The sequence below is a fragment of the Aedes aegypti genome, chromosome 3 (genome assembly GCF_002204515.2).
Source record: "Aedes aegypti strain LVP_AGWG chromosome 3, AaegL5.0 Primary Assembly, whole genome shotgun sequence".
NCBI classification, from domain to species: Eukaryota; Metazoa; Arthropoda; class Insecta; order Diptera; family Culicidae; genus Aedes; species Aedes aegypti.
In genome coordinates, this window is record NC_035109.1 from 305,668,558 (window position 1) to 305,685,204 (window position 16,647).

Sequence of the window (16,647 nt, forward strand, 5' to 3'; positions counted from 1 at the left end):
TTGCTGTAGCCCATATCAGTTTTTTCCGTTTTTTCATCAGATGACAGAACGCAAACAACTTAAAATTATCAATGGTTGCTGAGAATGAAATTTCAGTTCATTGTGATTTTTATAGCAACCCATTGTGGAAAATAGAGCCAGTCAGTGCGCCGAGATGTGCCTAAGCTGTGCAAGGCACACTGTGTAGAGTGACCACCCCCTTGATAAAAGCTTAATTTAATTATGTAACCTTTAGATTTTATTACTTGTATCGCAGACAGACGTTTAAGTAGGAACAAATTTATTTAAAATTCCTGTGTAAATTCTACCATGGTGTCACCTAGGGAGCAAATTGCTGCAGTACAGTGACAGTTCGTAAAACCACGTGGCTTCATCGTCTCGTTTACCACCCAGTCCACCACCCACTGAACAAAACTTTCAAAACAATCACTTCAAAAATGATTCACACAATTGTGATACTTTCACGCCAATTTATTTTACATGGGTAACGATCATTCAAGGGTGTTATACTAGCATGAATCTGTGAGTAAATTAAACGCCAACTTGTGGTAAAAATTACAATGGATTTAATTAACTTTTACATGAGAAATTATATCCATAAGGGAACATCACCCACCCAGCGCAAAAAAAGGGTGCACAGTTTTTAGCGTCGAGTACGTCGACTGTGGGAGCGGTTGTGTGTCATGCTGTCAACGAAATGTGATCGGGGTGGTGGCGGGACGCATACGCCACTAACGCCATCTGTTAGCTTATTGCCACTTGGCGATTTGTGGCGGCCATGTTTTTACACAAGTGGCTGAGTCTAACTTGAACGTCTGTCTGCGCTTGTATTATTGCAATGTGCAGGTATCTCTAATGCAAGTTGATCTACCTTTCCTGGTTGATTGAAATTAAAACCTGTTTAAGTGTCACTAATAAACACACAAAAAATCACTCCCGCTTGTTTTTACATGGATTCGACAGCTACACCAACTACTCAGTCTCCGAACTCAGTAATTCCGGGGAATCTGTGCGGATCATGCTCGCTATGTTTGGTTTGGGCAACTGGCTGCTGAAATCCTATCCCGTAATACATTGTTCAAACTGTTTGATATGGTATTAAGCTTGAGGATTCATACTGTTCAACATAAATGCAACTGATTAAGATACTTTAACATCAACCGGTATAAGAAGTTTACTGTTTGGAAATTGAGTGAAATGGATCATTAACATAACCAAACGGCCGCTATGGAAAGCATAGATAGCGCCACCGTAGCCTTGTGTGTTTGACGGAACAGCAATGCTGTCACAATGTTAAATCCCATATACAGTGGTGTCTTTGTTTTGATGTGGTGAGCACTGGCAAAAACTACCTTCAATGATCCATTACTGTAAACAAAGTCAGAAAAATGCAACAATGTGGATTTTTGCATGTAACTCATTTATTTAAATATTAATTAGAAATCCTTTATAGGAGAGATTCGCGGAAGCTGACATTTCTGTCAAAGTGTGAGCCATTCGAGCAGCGAGAGCTGTCAAAGTTTGAGCCAAACGGACATGCGTTATGTTTGTTTTGAACTTTTCTTGAGGAGTAATGAAATCCGCTGGATATTATTTCGGTAAAAGTAATTTTGCATGAAGCAACAAAATGAATTTTTTTTTTTTTAATTTTTGTCAACGCGATTTTTAGTTGTTGATTTTTTGGCTGTTTAGGGCCTGTTCACAAATTTCATAACGCTGAAGGGGGTGGGTGGGTGTACTCAAAATGTTACAGGTCATTCAAAATTCGTAGAAAATTATGAAATTTCCGAATGAACCCTTATTAGTTTGGATATGTAGCTCAAAGATCTATAACGAAACAAAATACACTTTTTAGCAATGAGGAAGTCATGTCCGTGTTATTGCTGTTTGCATTTGAGATGCAAATCTTGGCTAAATGTCCTCCAAACGCGGTAACACAAAACAATCAAAGGACACCTAGCAACGATTATATAAATCACCGCCGCCCTAGCAAGAAAAATCTATCTTTGACATCGCATTTCTTGTAAAATATCTTACCGCGTTTGGTGTTCCCGCATTTGATATTAGCATTTCAAACGCACACAGCAATACAATATAATTCTCGACACCGAGCAAAATCAGCACTGCTGGTCTGTTGCCAAATCATTCCATTTTACTTCCGCTTATCTCTCTATAAAGAATCGCTAATATTAATCATATAGAGTTCTATCTTTTTTTTATGCCTATTCGATTCGATTAAAATCCATTTTCCACATAATGGATCATTGAATGTAGTTTTTGTCAGTGCTCACCGCATCAAAACAAAGGCACCACTGTATATGGGATTTAACATTGTGACAGCATTGCTGTTCTTTCAAACACACAAGGCAACTGTGGCCAGGGATGCCAGGTGATTTTTTCCAATGTATTCCAATTGCATGGAAAAATGTCTTCCAATGTCTTCCACTTAAAACTTTTCAATTATCATGGTAACATTATAAACTCTATAAATTTTCGGGTTAAGGCCCAAGTAAATGCCAAAACTGAAAAAAAATACAGTTTTCTGCTTTAAAATCCCCAATTCTGAAAAAATAAATACACACAGCTGTTTTACTTTCAAACTAAAACTGCTGTGTGTGTGTTTTTTTTATTTGTTGATTTTAACTCAGAGTTCTTCTGTTTCAGTTGTGAAATTCGCTCCATGTTTACTTAACTCTGGTAAGTCAGAAAATTAGGCTGTCTTTTATCATGTTTGACATTATTGTTGAATAATTTCTTCAAAGAAATCCTAGCATACTGTTTCAAAACCATACTTGTCAGGCAATAGCTAAGCTGTGCATTGTTTTATTTTCAACAAGATTTCAATTTAATCGGAAGTTCCCTTGGTTATGAATAATTATTCTTGAGAATCCATCAGGAGTTCAACCAGAAACTCGTCTTTGAATACCTTCACAGACTGCTCCATAAACCCCTAAAAATATATCTACATTTATTTATTCACGGAATTCTCCAGTGATGTTTCATGAAATGTATCTAAAAGAATATTGAAGGATTCTTCCAAGATAATATGGATGTATTCCTCTAAGCATTGCAAAAAGGATATATTGAATGAACAATTTAATTGATAAGATTTCTAGCAGAATGCTTTTTTACGAGTTCCTTCAGAAATTTTTTATGATATTCCAGCAAATCCTCGAGAAACTTTTTGTTCTTCATCAAAGAATTTCTTCAAATGTTCGATCAGGGATTTCTGCAATAATTTATCCCGGAATTTCACAAGACTTTCTCCAGGAATTCCTCTAGAAATTTGTATACACATTTTTTTAATTTCCATGTACTCTTCTATGATTTCTTCTCGCGATCTTAAAAATTTCGTTAACAGTTTTCAAACAAGTTATCCCAAAATTCCTTTAAGCATTCTTTAGGAATTATCTGCACTATTAACTTCAGGGATTCTTCTCTGAATTTCCTGCCATAAATTCTACCATGGATTGTATTCACTAGAGATTTCTCTGAAGGTTCCTGCTGAAAAGAATTGAGGGATTTGGAACTTTTTTCCCGAAAGAACTGCCAATAAATTTCTGGTGGAGCTCCAGATGAACTTTGTAAGAATTGCTGGAAAAACTCTGGAGAAATTTCCAAATCAATTGTGGAGGAATTCCCTAAGAAACTGCGAAGGATTTCTGGAGTAATTCCCGGAGGAAAATGAAGTAATATTCAGAGAAACTCCAGAGGAATTCCTGGAAGAACCCTGGAAGAAATTCTGGTGAAACTACGAAAAAACTACTAGAGGAATTTTTGAAAGTTAGAAATCCTTAGGGATTCCTCGGGAGAATTCAAAGAATTCCCCCGGAGATTTCCCCCAAGAACTCCTCCGGGATTTTCTCCAGGATTTTCTCATGTGATTTCCAATAGCAATTTCTCCGTGGATTTCATCCAGGATTTGGATTTCCTTCATAGGTCCTTTGGAATTGGTGCGCAGTTCTTTCAGGAATTCTTCCAGGTTTTTTTTCGGATTTCCCCGATGAATTCCTTTTCGAGTCCTCCAGCAATTCTTTCGGAGTTCCTTCAGCAATTCCTCCAGAGTTTCTCCTGGAGCTTTAGAGAAACTTCGGAGGATATGCTGGAAAAAATCCAAAATAATTGCTGAAAGAACTCCTTAGGAATTTCTGGTGATGCTTCGAAGGAATTCCCGAAGGAACTCTTAAGGAATTCCTACAGAAACTCTGGACAAAATCCAAGAGAATTTCCGAAGGGAATCATGGAGGAACTACGAAGCAATTCCTGGGTGAACTCAGGAGGCGTTCTTGTACAAACTTGGGTTGTGTTTCTGGAGCGATTCCGGAGGCGTTCCTAGAGCAATTTCGGGGAACTTGCTTGACGAACTCCGGAAAAATGCCTCAAGAAACTGAGGGGGGAATTCGAAGCAATTCCCACTGTTTGGAAGGAACATCGGAGGAGCCTTCCAGGAATTACGGAGGAACTCCAGAGGATTTTTTTAAGAATTCTAGAAGAATTGCCTGTGGAAATCCGGAGAACGTTCCGAGGAATTGCTGAACGAAATCCAGAGAACATCCGAAATAATTTCTTGAAGGACTTGAAAAAACATGGAGGAACTCTGGATGAATTCCTGGAGGAAGTTTAGAGAAATTCCCGGAGATATTGTTTAGAAATTTCCTGGGGAAGTCTGGACAAATTCCCGGAGTGAATGTTGTGATTTTTTCCAAGCAATTTCAAAAGAACTCCTTAAACAGCTCTTTAGCATTTCCGAGGAATCATAGTGAAACACCCATGAGTCGATGTTTCATTTTTCGATATCGACACATGAAACCATACAAAAACCCATCATTTCATGGTTACCATGATGGTCCCCTCATACAACTTTCCAAAGCATTTCTGTTCCATGACTCGGTATTTCCATGAGTCGGTGGTCCTTTCAGATATCGACTGAGGGAGGTTTGGCTGTACTTGAGGAACTATGGAGAATTCATGGAGATATAAAAAAAAACAGGACGAACTATGGAGGAAATCTGAATGAATTCCCGGCGAAGCTCCAAAAGAATTCTCGGAGGCATTAAAGGAAAAAATCTCTGGAGAAATTCCTGGTGGAAATCCCCGATGGAATTCCTGTAGCAAATCCTCGAAAAAAATCTGATTGAAATCTCCGGAAAATTTTCTGGAGGCATTCCTGAAGTAAAACCCTGGAAGAATTGCTATTAATAATCCCCTGAGGAATTCCTGGAGAAAATCCCCGGCATATACACACTTAAAAGAAATTACCGACTTCGGTAATTTATTTACCGAAATCTCAACAGCTGAACGGTCGGTAATGCGTTCGGTAAACTAGAATTTTACCAACCAATCGGTATTTTGGATGAGCAAAAATAACTGTCAAAATTACCAATCGATCGGTAAAGTTTACCGAAGAAAATAAGCCTGCATTGTAATTCAGTTTACCGGAGATCTGTAAATTGAAACTCGACGCCTGGCCACTGAAAAATATGTGATGTTTATATTTACAGTATCATGCACTGTTTTGATATTATGAACTAAACACATAATAGAAATTTTGAAAGTGGAATATTTATTTTTCACTTGGAACGCCATGATATTAATCAGATACAAATTCAGATTCTGTTCATGCTTCATTTCCCGATCGACGCAAAAAACACTGCACGGTGGTTCATCGCAGTTCGTTGCATTGCCGGTTGGTTTGAAGCTTCCAAAGGGATGGTTCTCAACAGCAACTTCCAAGAGCAGATCTGGATCATGCAGTGTATTTGTTTCATGTTTCTGGTGTTCTGATTTCGGCGTGATCATCGCTATGAACAAGTCCAGTAACATAACCTGCGACGAAAACATAACGAAAGCAGCACTGTAGATGTATGAATTGCAATACAAGAAATTTGTGTTTCTTACGGAAAATCTCCACAACCTTACCTCGTGTAATTCTTGCACTTGTTCCATACTCTAATAATACTAAACACCCGAAATCGAAAACCTCACTTCAATCAACAAAGCCGGTCGGAAGAAAACTATCATGGCGAATTTGACGTCTCTTGCTGCTACATTACCGAAATTCGGTAATCGACGGCATTGTTTACCGAAATTTCAGCTTTCTGTTTTACCGAAATCAGTGATTAGGCTTATTTGCTGATTCATCGGTGAAATTAATCACCGTACTCGGTAAATCTGGATAAAATCACCGAAAATCAGCAATATTCTTTACAGTTTTCGGCAAACAGGCAGCTGATTACCGAAAAATTTGTATTTTATTAGATCACCGATTGAAAACGGTAAAAAAAATTACCGAACTCAGAGTGTCTGTTTGAGTGTGTCTTCAAAAATTCTGAAAAGTCTTCCAAAAATCTTTCGTCTTCCAAATGTCTTCCACACTACTCAAATGTCTTCCAATGGAAGACATGTCTTCCAACCTGGCATCCCTGACTGTGGCCTTGTGTGTGTGTAACGTAATTTGTGAGCTGTTCCTTTTTCTGGAAAGGGCTAACTTGGAACACATGGCAACAGGTGATTGTTTTCCTTTTGTCGCCTTGGTCTCATTTATTTTCAGTCTCAGATTTTCAGCTGTTTCGTTCGGAACGAACAACGCAAGGAATTTTGCTCATCATCGTGAGTATGGAAATGTTTTTTTTATGATTAAAATGTTCTAAATAATTATTTAAATTTACTAGAAAAGTTGCCCTTATCGTGGGTCGCCATGTTCGATCCGACACAACATGGTCTGAGCCGGGATTTCCGGCTCACCAAGTTCTCCACATTGCGCGGGTGAGGTTCGAAAATTCCTCAAGATGTCCTTGACCGGCTTCTTCGAGGAGTTTATAGCGAACAATTCGCCAAAGAAGAACAATCCGATCGTACTGTAGATGATAAGCAAAGTGGTTCTGATAGCGCTGAGGGAGTTGGTAAGATGATTAACTAAAATATTTAATATGATGATTTGGATTGGTAACGGATCATCTTAACAGGAATTGGACTGGATTCGTCCGTGATACCGTTGAAACATGATTTGCATTTAGTTCAGACCGTGGATTTTTTCTACCCGCTCATCGATGATCCGTACATGTTGGGCCGAATCGCGCTGGCCAATGTGGTCAGCGATGTGTACGCCGTGGGAGCCTTGGAAATCGACGAAATCAAGCTGGTTTGCTCGGCACCAACGGAATTTAGCGACGAGGAACGAGATATTGTGGTTCCAATAATCATCAAAGGCTTCCAAGATGCGGCAGCAGAATCGAAGTCGCGCGTGAAAATCGGAAGCATTGCGCTGAATCCTTGGTGTATCATTGGTGGAATTGCTACCGCCGTTTGCCACAAATCGGAGTTGATCATGTAAGGATATAGTTCTAGTTTAAGCTGTAATTAGGGTTACCATCTGATTGAGTTTCAACAGGGCTAGTAGCAGGTCTCATTTTGGAAACCTGATATCTTTCTTAATGTAAGTCGCTATTTTAAATGGAAGGTCTCTAAAGTTTATATTTTGTCTAAAATGATCTAGTGTAGAACTAGCCCTCGTGCGTTAAAATACACTCAAATAAAGTTTTTTAAAAAAAAAAAATCTAAAATGATCTAAACTTTACGCTAGAGTCTAAAAGTCCTTTTTTCTTACTCTGCTTATAGTGAATTCTGTTGTCCAAACTCTAAAGGTTCCAGAAAAACCTTCAGACTATTAAGCCACTATTTCAGGGATTTCAATATTTATACTTGCAGGCCGTACTATGCACAAGTAGGAGATTCTCTTGTTCTAACAAAGCCTCTGGGAACACAACTGGCAACCAATGCCTTCATCTGGATGACTGAAGAATCTGATAACTGGAAGAAACTAACAGATAAATTGAGTAAGTCCGATATTGAGAAAACGTACGTCATCGCAATGGAATCAATGTCCCGCCTTAACAAATCCGGAGCGGAGCTGATGCATAAATTTAAAGCTCACGCAGCAACGGATGTAACCGGTTTCGGGCTGTTTGGCCACGCGGACAATTTAGCCAAATTCCAGAAAGAAAGTGTCGATTTCGAAATCCATACGCTGCCTATTATAAAGAACGTAGTACAAATTGCCGAATTGCTTGGACGAAGTGCTAAGCTTCTGGCAGGTAAGGCAGTTGAAACATCCGGCGGACTGCTGATTAGCTTGCCTGCGGAAAATGCCCAGGGATTCTGCGAGGAATATGAGGCGGTTTCGGGTCATGCTGCATGGATAGTCGGGAGAGTAGTGGCTGGCAGTCGCACGGTCAAAATGAGTTCAAATCCAACGATCATCAGCGCAGAATGAACACTTCTGGAGGGTGCGTGGAATTTGCGAATTTTCCTCGTCAGCAATGAAGGTATCACTTGCAAAGGAGAACGTATGAAGCGGACTTTTAAAGGCTGAAATGCTGGTAAGTTTGTGGAAGTTTTTCTCTTTTGCAGATGGTAGATGTTTTTGCTTTCGAGGTTTATTCGCAATGAAGTGTGATCACATAAAAATACAGAATATATTATGAATTTTAAATATAAATTATTCAATTTGTGAAACTTCCTTAAAGCAGCCACTTTCTGTAATTATTCCTTTGTTGTTACTGGCATAGTAAAAAAGCTGTAGATCATTTTGTTGCTCTGCAAAAAAAGAGTTAATTTATAGCATTTAGAAACAACTGATGGAAGAGAATGTAATTACCTTAACGTATGTCTCCATGTTCATTACTCCGAAGCGAAAAGATATCTCTTTATAGTACTGCGACATCAGCAGCAAAAGCTTCACCGATTTTTGCACCTTCAAGTCCAAATTGTACCAATTGATATCGTACACCTGTTCCACCAATTCTTCACCCTGTTAGAAAAGAATGTGCTCTGCTCAATCAAGTACTTGAACTTTGTTAAAAACTCCTTTTGAACCACCTTTATCAGTAAGAGCGTTCCTAGAAGAGAAAGTGAAAAGATTTGGAACGAGGCAGCGAAACAGATGACAATGGCCGGATACCAGCGAACCTAAAATCGTAAAAGTTAAATAAGGGGCGGTCCATTAATTACGTAAGACAATTTTCGGGATTTTTCAACCCCCCCTCCCCCCATGATAAGATTTTTTGTATGAAAATCCAAAATAAATTGTATGGCACGTAAGAAATCTCAAACCCCCCCTCCCCCCATAACCCCTTACCTAATTAATGGACAGCCCCTAATAATTGATTCTGTATACATATGTTGATATGTTGAAACTTGTAACATTACAAAAACTAAGGCGGTGAGCAATACAGCGATAGTACCGGTCATACTGGCAAGACTCATTAGAAAGTATGAGCTGAAAACTTCATTGGATAGGTCGAGGAATCTGTAAAGGGAAATGGTTTCAAGAAGTTTCGTCAATCAAGAATTATTACAATGGTACATAGCGAGGGAGAGTCAAAGTATGTTAGTTATAAGCATTCAACTACTAATATGTAAAATTTTAAAAGTTTATCTTTTAAATGATGGAACATTACAACAAGACAACGCAGCAGGGCAGACTAGGATGAGATGAGGATCATAAAAGAACTTGAGGAGAAACCAGTGTTCTACATCAAGGCAGATAAAGGCAATGTGGTCGCCATCATGGATAAGACGGATTACGACGAACAAATGGTGAAAAAGGTAAACGAAGGCCGCTACTGACATTTGAGAGTGGATCCAGTACCCGGACTCATCAAACTTGCGGACAAAACTTTGAAGGACTGCAAGGCGGTCATCAGTGAGGCTGGTTTGTAAGAGGCAAACCCCATTCTTTCACGATTCAAAGGATTTTTGAAAATTTACAAGCCACCAAACGAAATACGAGAAATTATTTCCCCCACCCATAAACTGGCGATATGGTTAGTCAAGGAATTTCAGAGTATGTTGAATCCCTTTCTCCACCAGGTAAGTTAAAAATACCTAGGCGTTCTCTCAGAAACTCAGGAAACATCGAGGATGACGAGATAATGGTTTCTTTCGACGTAGCGGCCCTTTTATCCAGCGTTTTAGTAAAAGATTTCCTAAATCTTGTCGAGAACTAGTTATTACCCCAAATGACGGATACAGCATGTAAAGGAAAGTTTAGAGCGTACATGAGGTTGGCAAGATTGTACATGGATGAGAGAACTTCTTTCAATGTCAAGGAAACTTATACAAGCAGACAAAAGGAGCCCCCATGGAAAACCCTCTCTTATGTGCGAGCTATTCATGGCGAATCTTGAGAAAAATTCAAACAAACAAGCAATATTACCAGTTAAATGGTGGAGATACGATTTTGGATACAATCAACAACGTACACAAGGATATTGACAATTTGAGTGACAATTAGAAGTCCGGCAGTCAAAACTTCGGCGAAGTTCGGCGTCAGCATTCTAATTTAGTGCTTCGTCGACGTATAAGGATTGCGTTTGTCGGCGTAGCACTTCGTTAGAATGCCGACGTCGAACTTCGGCGAACTTTTGTTGGTGATATTGCATTTCTTTTATGAACTTCGGTCTAAAGTTAATCTGAATGCACAATATCAAGCTCACCCACGAGGAGAAGAAGGAAGGAAAAACTACCGTTTTTGGATCTTTTTTTCACCAGGGAGGGAAGTTCATCGTTGAACTTCGAAATGTATAAGAAGCCTAAAAACATTAAGCGAGTCATCTCCAAAACATCGAATCATTCGTTCCAGCATTTGACCACATGGTCCACAGGATGTAGACTGTACCCTCGAGCGAAGACGGAAAAACTGAGGAACTGGAATATATTTTCGAGACGGTAACAAGGTGGGGACGATTAAAGCCATCATCGCCAAAATAGAAAGACAGCATATTCGAAGTACTTTGTCGGCACTCACCCCAATCACCTAACCCATGAAGAGAGTTTCCTTCTCATTCGACAGAAACATCACCAATTAGCTCCGCCCAAAGCTAAGGAATTTCAGATTTGATTTGGTGTTTTCCAGCAGCGACAACCGGCATGAGACTCGGTTAGGCTCTACCAAGGATCCGATTAACACACTGAGCAAGGCTATCCATTACAAAATCAGTTGTCCTCACCGTGGCAAGTTCTACGTTGGTCAAACAAAGCGGTCCCTCTATGCTATATTCAAGGAACACTTAGCGGAAATAGGAAATGTTCAGAAGACGGTAGACAAGGGGATGACTCACGAAAAAAATTTGTGATATGTTTCTTCACCTTGGAAATGTGAATTAGCAAACAGTTACCATTGATACTACTCAACAGAAATCAAGGCCACGGCAATACATGACTCTTCAGCTTGATACCTTAATATCGTTCCAGTGATGTACCTAACAGCTCTTAAATTTTAAAGTTCCTACAAAAGGGGGAGGGGAATTATGACTATACCCATTTTAAATATATAATGTATAAATACGATTGATTCCTTCAAGTCGAGTCTAGTACACGACACTGAAGACGGCCTTACAGTTGATATCGAAATACGCGCATCTGTCAAAGTATACAAACTCTAGTGGAATTAAATGGTATATCACTAAGTTCGGTTTTTCATTTATTTAATTTTAGGTGTTTTTAATTGACGAAAATATTTGTTATCGTTCCAACTGGGACTTGTCTTGCCTGACATGACTGAGTGTTTATGCGCATTTCCACAGTAACTGAGCTGAACTGAAGCCTTCCTCTGCCTGCCATTTATTTACAATACAATACCTTACCCAGCAAAACGTGTCCGTCCGCAAAACATCCTCAACGACTAGGAATCGAGAAATATGGTGATGGAAAGGTGGAAGCAGCACTTCGATGAACACCTGAAAGGTACTGAGAGTGCAGGCAATGACGATCAACACAACGGAGATAATATCTAAATCAGTGTTGCAGATGGTGGAAATGATGGCTAAGGATGCCATTCATAAGTTCTAGATTAATGGAGCTGCTGGTAAATATGGCATCGGAACTGAACTCATAAAAATGAGCCTAGAGGGGCTGATCTTTTGTTTGCACCGGCTGATGGGCACAATCTAGAAAACAGAACCGCTACCAAAGGAATTCTACATACGGCATACAAAGTTTTATCCCAGATCATCTTTCGTCGACTATCACCTGTGGTAAACAAGTTCGTAAGGAACTGTCAATCCGGCTTCATTGACGGCCGATCGACAACCTATCAGATCCCTACTATGTGGCATACCCTAAAAATTGCCGTGAATACTACTTTTTTAAAGGTAGTATCAACCGCGTGGAGCTATGGAAAATCTTGAAAACAACTTTCTTGGGAATCTCATAAAACTGCGTGAAGATTTTAGACGAACATTTCGTCAAAAGTTTCAGACAAACATTTCGAACAACTGTTTGAATCGATTTTTTTCGGCAACCGACCTGGCAATGAAATAAGGACTATGAATGGAAACTTGGTACCTGGAATGTCAGGACGTTAAATAAACCCGGACGAGTGAGCCTTTTGGGTCGTGAACTGCAGAAGGTTGGAGTAGGCGTGGCCGCCATTCAACAAGTGCGGTGGCCTAGATCTGGAGAACAGGAATTCCGGGCGATTGATCCTATCGACACCACTACGTCACTACCCTGCCACAGCGGCGGCGATAAGGCAGAACATGGAGTCGGTTTCATAGTGATCGGGAAGTAGATGAAACGCGTTAAGTGGAAACCGATTAGCGAGAGAATCTGCACACTTAAATTATTTTACTTATTTTACCGAGATTTCGGCAATCCGAATTTTTTGCCGAGATCTCGGCGAACGTTACCGAGATTCGGTAAACGTTTACCGAGATCTCGGTAAGTTTTACCGAGAATCGTCAAATTATTACCGAGATATCAGCTGTTGGGTTCTCGGCAAAACCGTTTAAGTGTGTGTGTACTGAGAATACGGGGTAAATTCTTCAACTACAGCCTGATCAACATCTATGCACCGACGAACGACAAACCTGATGACGTGAAGGACGCGTTCTATGAAGGCCTTGATAAGGCCTATGGAGAGTGCCCAAAACACGACGTGAAAATCGTCTTCGGAGATGCGAACGCGCAGGTCGGAAGAGAGGACTTTTTCCGTCCGATAATCGGTAAGGAGAGTCTTCATTCTGTTACCAATGACAGTGGCCTACGACTTGTGACTTTCGCTGCTGCCAGGAGGATGGCCATCAGCAGCACCTACTTTGCACGCAAAGATAATCGGAAGCACACCATATGGTGATATTTGCAACCAGATAGACCGACATTTCTCAGATGTCATCGATGAAACTCCTCAGGGGTCCTAACATTAACTCGGATCACTACTTCGTTGTCAGTAAAATTCGAGCGCGGTTATCAACTGTAGCGAATTCAACACTACAGCGAACAATGCGATTCAATATCCAGTGCTTCTCAGCAGACGGTGTTCCAGCTGAATACCACCAAAAGCTGGACAAGCGGATAAGTGAGGTCAATGTGAGCGAAAACCTCAACAATCTATGGGATGCAATCTATGTACTGCCCATACTCGCAATACAGCCCCATTAGGAAAATCATCATGTCGAGAAAAACGCAACTGAACATTATTGCAAACAAATCGCCCGAATAAAAAATACAATACAAAAACAATATAACGTATTGCAACAGTACCATTCAATATATTGGAAATACAATACAGTATATGTAAAATGACAATACAATTACAGTACAATATATTGTTTTGAACAGTTCACTGTATGGTATATGAGATTTTTGCAATATAATGTATGGGTGGTTAAGTATCGTAACAATACAAATATAGATATTTTCTCATACAAACATTTTGAAAATACAATATGATATAATGTTCATGTATTGTCTTGATTAGCAATTCGTGTATTGTTGTACAATACAAAAACAATTCAACGAACTGTATCATGGTTGCATTCGTCGTCAATTACAATACGCTTTATTGTATCCAATACGTTATATTGTACATTAATGGTTTATTCCATTCACTGAATGATACGTTTTTATCCGGGCGTAACGCCGCTGCCTGCTGCAGAAAATTTTAGTGGCATCCCTCAACACATTATCATCAGAGTATAAGAAAATGATCAACAACCAAAATATTGTTAATACGTTTGTTTTTAATGTACAAATCCAAGATACTTGCATATGGGACTCGTTATCCGAGTACTTTTCCGTAGTACCGAGTACATATTCAAATATACCCGCATACCAGTCCCATTACTTGGGACTCGCTTTGTTATCGCGCACATTGACACATTTAAAGCCAAGTTTACTATAGATTCCAAGGCACTTTTACTTTTGCTACTATTAGTGCTCTCATCTTCTAGTTATAATACTTCTTGTAAAATATTAAACTTAACGGTGGATAGTGACAGTCCTGAGGACATTCCTACATTTGATGAAAGCTTTGCTGCCGGCCGATAGGAAAGGTACTCCGGATTCACTTGCAGCACGTTTATATTGGATTTGAAACACAGGTACCCAGACGGGCAAGTCATATTCAGCTAGATTTCGGCAGAGCTATTCGACATTTCTTAGACCCATAATGCTGCCTTCTTTATTGGATCTATTCATTTTTTAGCATTGGATATGGCTCATGCATAGTTTGACCAGTTGACCATACCAGTGCGCTGCAGTGGTAGGTAATTTGCGTATTCCCATGTTGACCCAAAAAGCCTTCCCCTCCATGTCGTTGGAAGATGAACGTACCGAAGATTTCGTTAATAATTGGTCAGAAGACGAGGTCAATGACAGCTGTAGGCTTGACTTGGTGGAGGGTAGCTATTTATCTTATTTCTAGTTTAGACTCTCATTAGGATTTTTCTATCACTTATCGCACCATAAGTTATTTCAAGCAATAACAATATTTGTTATGGAATAAAGATGGTTTAAAATACTATAATTTGCAGTATTTATTCTTCTTATGGGATGAAAACAACGAGCCAAAATTATAGAAATCACAACAGGAAGAGGTTTGCTTGAATGTCATCGTAAACTAGTAGTGGGACTGTTATGCGGGTACTTTCAATATGGGACGCACCTGATTTGATATTTTTTTTTCGCATTTCGTCCATACAAAAATACAATTTTAGGTATGATACCTAGAAGTACACTAATAATAAACATGATTCACGAAGAAATCTCAAAAGTGATGAAAATTCAAATGGGACTGTTATGCGAGTATAGGCAGTGTAGTGGTGAGTGAAACAGCGCGAGAAGTGATAGGTACTGCTCAAAGATGCCCCAGAAGCGGATGGTTCGACGAGGAGTGCCAGAGGGTGACGGATAAGAAGAACGCGGCCAGACGTCGGATGTTAGTGCCTGGTACCAGGCTGAACAGAGAGCGGTACAGGGAAGCAAGATCAGCCGAAAAGCGAATCCATCGCAAAACTGTATGGAACAGAACGATATGCGACGATTCTATGAAATTGTCAATGGCGTGCGGAGAAAGTAAGCGCCGTCTCCCGTTATGTAGAACTACCGTGAAGGTAATTTGCTGACAGATAAAACGAAGGTGGCTGCCAGTTGGAAAGAGCACTTCGAAACGTCACTGAATGGTGGGAACGATAGAGCATCGGAGAACAGAATGAACATCGACAACGATGGTCAAGCTGTGGAGCCTCCATCACAAGATGAGATTAAGAAGGCGATTAAAGAGCTGAAGAACAACAAGGCTGCTGGGACGGATGAGCTCCCGGCCGAACATCTCAAGCACGGTAGTGAGCAGCTGCATAGAATAATTCATTATATACTACTAAGAATATGGGAGGAAAAAGAAATGCCTGCTAGCTGGATGGATGGTCTTATTTGCCCTTTCTTCAAAAAAGGGCATAGCTTGGAGTGTGCCAATTACCGAGGAATAACGCTCCTCAATTCGGCGTACAAAATAATGTCACGTATTCTGTTCAATATATTGAGACCGTTTAAAGAGTAATCAAAGAGTCAACAGATTGAGACCGCTTAAAGAGATCGCTTAAAGGGGCGAATGCCAAGTTGGTTTTCGTGAGGGTCGATCGTCGTCGGATCAAATGTTTACCCTGCGACAGATCCTCGATAAATTGCGGAACTACAACTTGCAGACTCATCATCTGTTCATTGATTTCAAGGCGGCGTACGATTCAATTAAATGAAACGAGTTGTGGGAAATTATGATGGAACATGGTTTTTCGACGAAGCTGATTAGACTGATTCGTGCAACGTTGGAAGAATCGAAATCAAGTATACGGGTTGCGGATGAGATTTCAACATCCTACGTAACCTTAGACGGATTGAATCAGGGCGATGCACTTTCAAACCTATTGTTCAACATAGTGTTAGAAGGAACAATAAGAAGAGCATGCGTGCATAGGAATGGCACTATTATCACACGTTCGTATATGCTCCTTGGTTTTGCGGACGATATCGACATAATCGGCATCTGGCGGCGTCGCATGCATAGAAAGGAATTGTTGCCCATCAAATATCGAGTAAGTTTGCATCGATTTTCAACAGATCTAGTCAATTTGTTTGCTTCGCGGATGATATGGATTTTTTTGAGAACTTGTAATTTTGAAGAACGGTGTGTGTTTGACCTGAATTTACGAACGAATTACGTGTTCTGATGAGGCTCAAATTTCCGACTTCGTGTATGCTAGACCGGTGCTAATTCACAAACATAATTCTACAGAATAGAAAACCATACAGAATCCGAGTGCTCACAAATAACATATCTATTTTCGCTATTCCATGTCTTTTTAGGTTTAG

At 39.9% G+C, this 16,647-nt stretch overlaps 1 protein-coding gene and 1 long non-coding RNA gene across 3 annotated transcripts; one reads left to right on the forward strand and one right to left on the reverse strand.

The window, feature by feature from the left end:
* Positions 1-5,542: 5,542 nt before the first annotated feature.
* Positions 5,543-6,294, reverse strand: LOC110679050. Its single transcript, XR_002502165.1, has 2 exons — positions 5,920-6,294; positions 5,543-5,826 (listed from the first exon to the last, which is right to left on the reverse strand). It is a non-coding gene; the product is annotated as an uncharacterized LOC110679050 (long non-coding RNA).
* Positions 6,295-6,463: 169 nt separating this feature from the next.
* On the forward strand, positions 6,464-8,491 carry LOC110677916 (selenide, water dikinase-like). 2 transcript variants are annotated; one of them, XM_021849924.1, is made up of 4 exons: positions 6,464-6,609; positions 6,672-6,902; positions 6,966-7,329; positions 7,708-8,491. In XM_021849924.1, the coding sequence occupies exons 1-4, from the start codon at positions 6,498-6,500 to the stop codon at positions 8,270-8,272; spliced, it is 1,272 nt and encodes a 423-aa protein (XP_021705616.1). In that variant the 5' UTR covers positions 6,464-6,497; the 3' UTR covers positions 8,273-8,491. The 2 variants fall into 2 exon arrangements, with proteins under 2 accessions (XP_021705616.1, XP_021705617.1); XM_021849925.1 differs by having other exon boundaries at positions 6,511-6,609; positions 6,677-6,902.
* Positions 8,492-16,647: the final 8,156 nt, after the last annotated feature.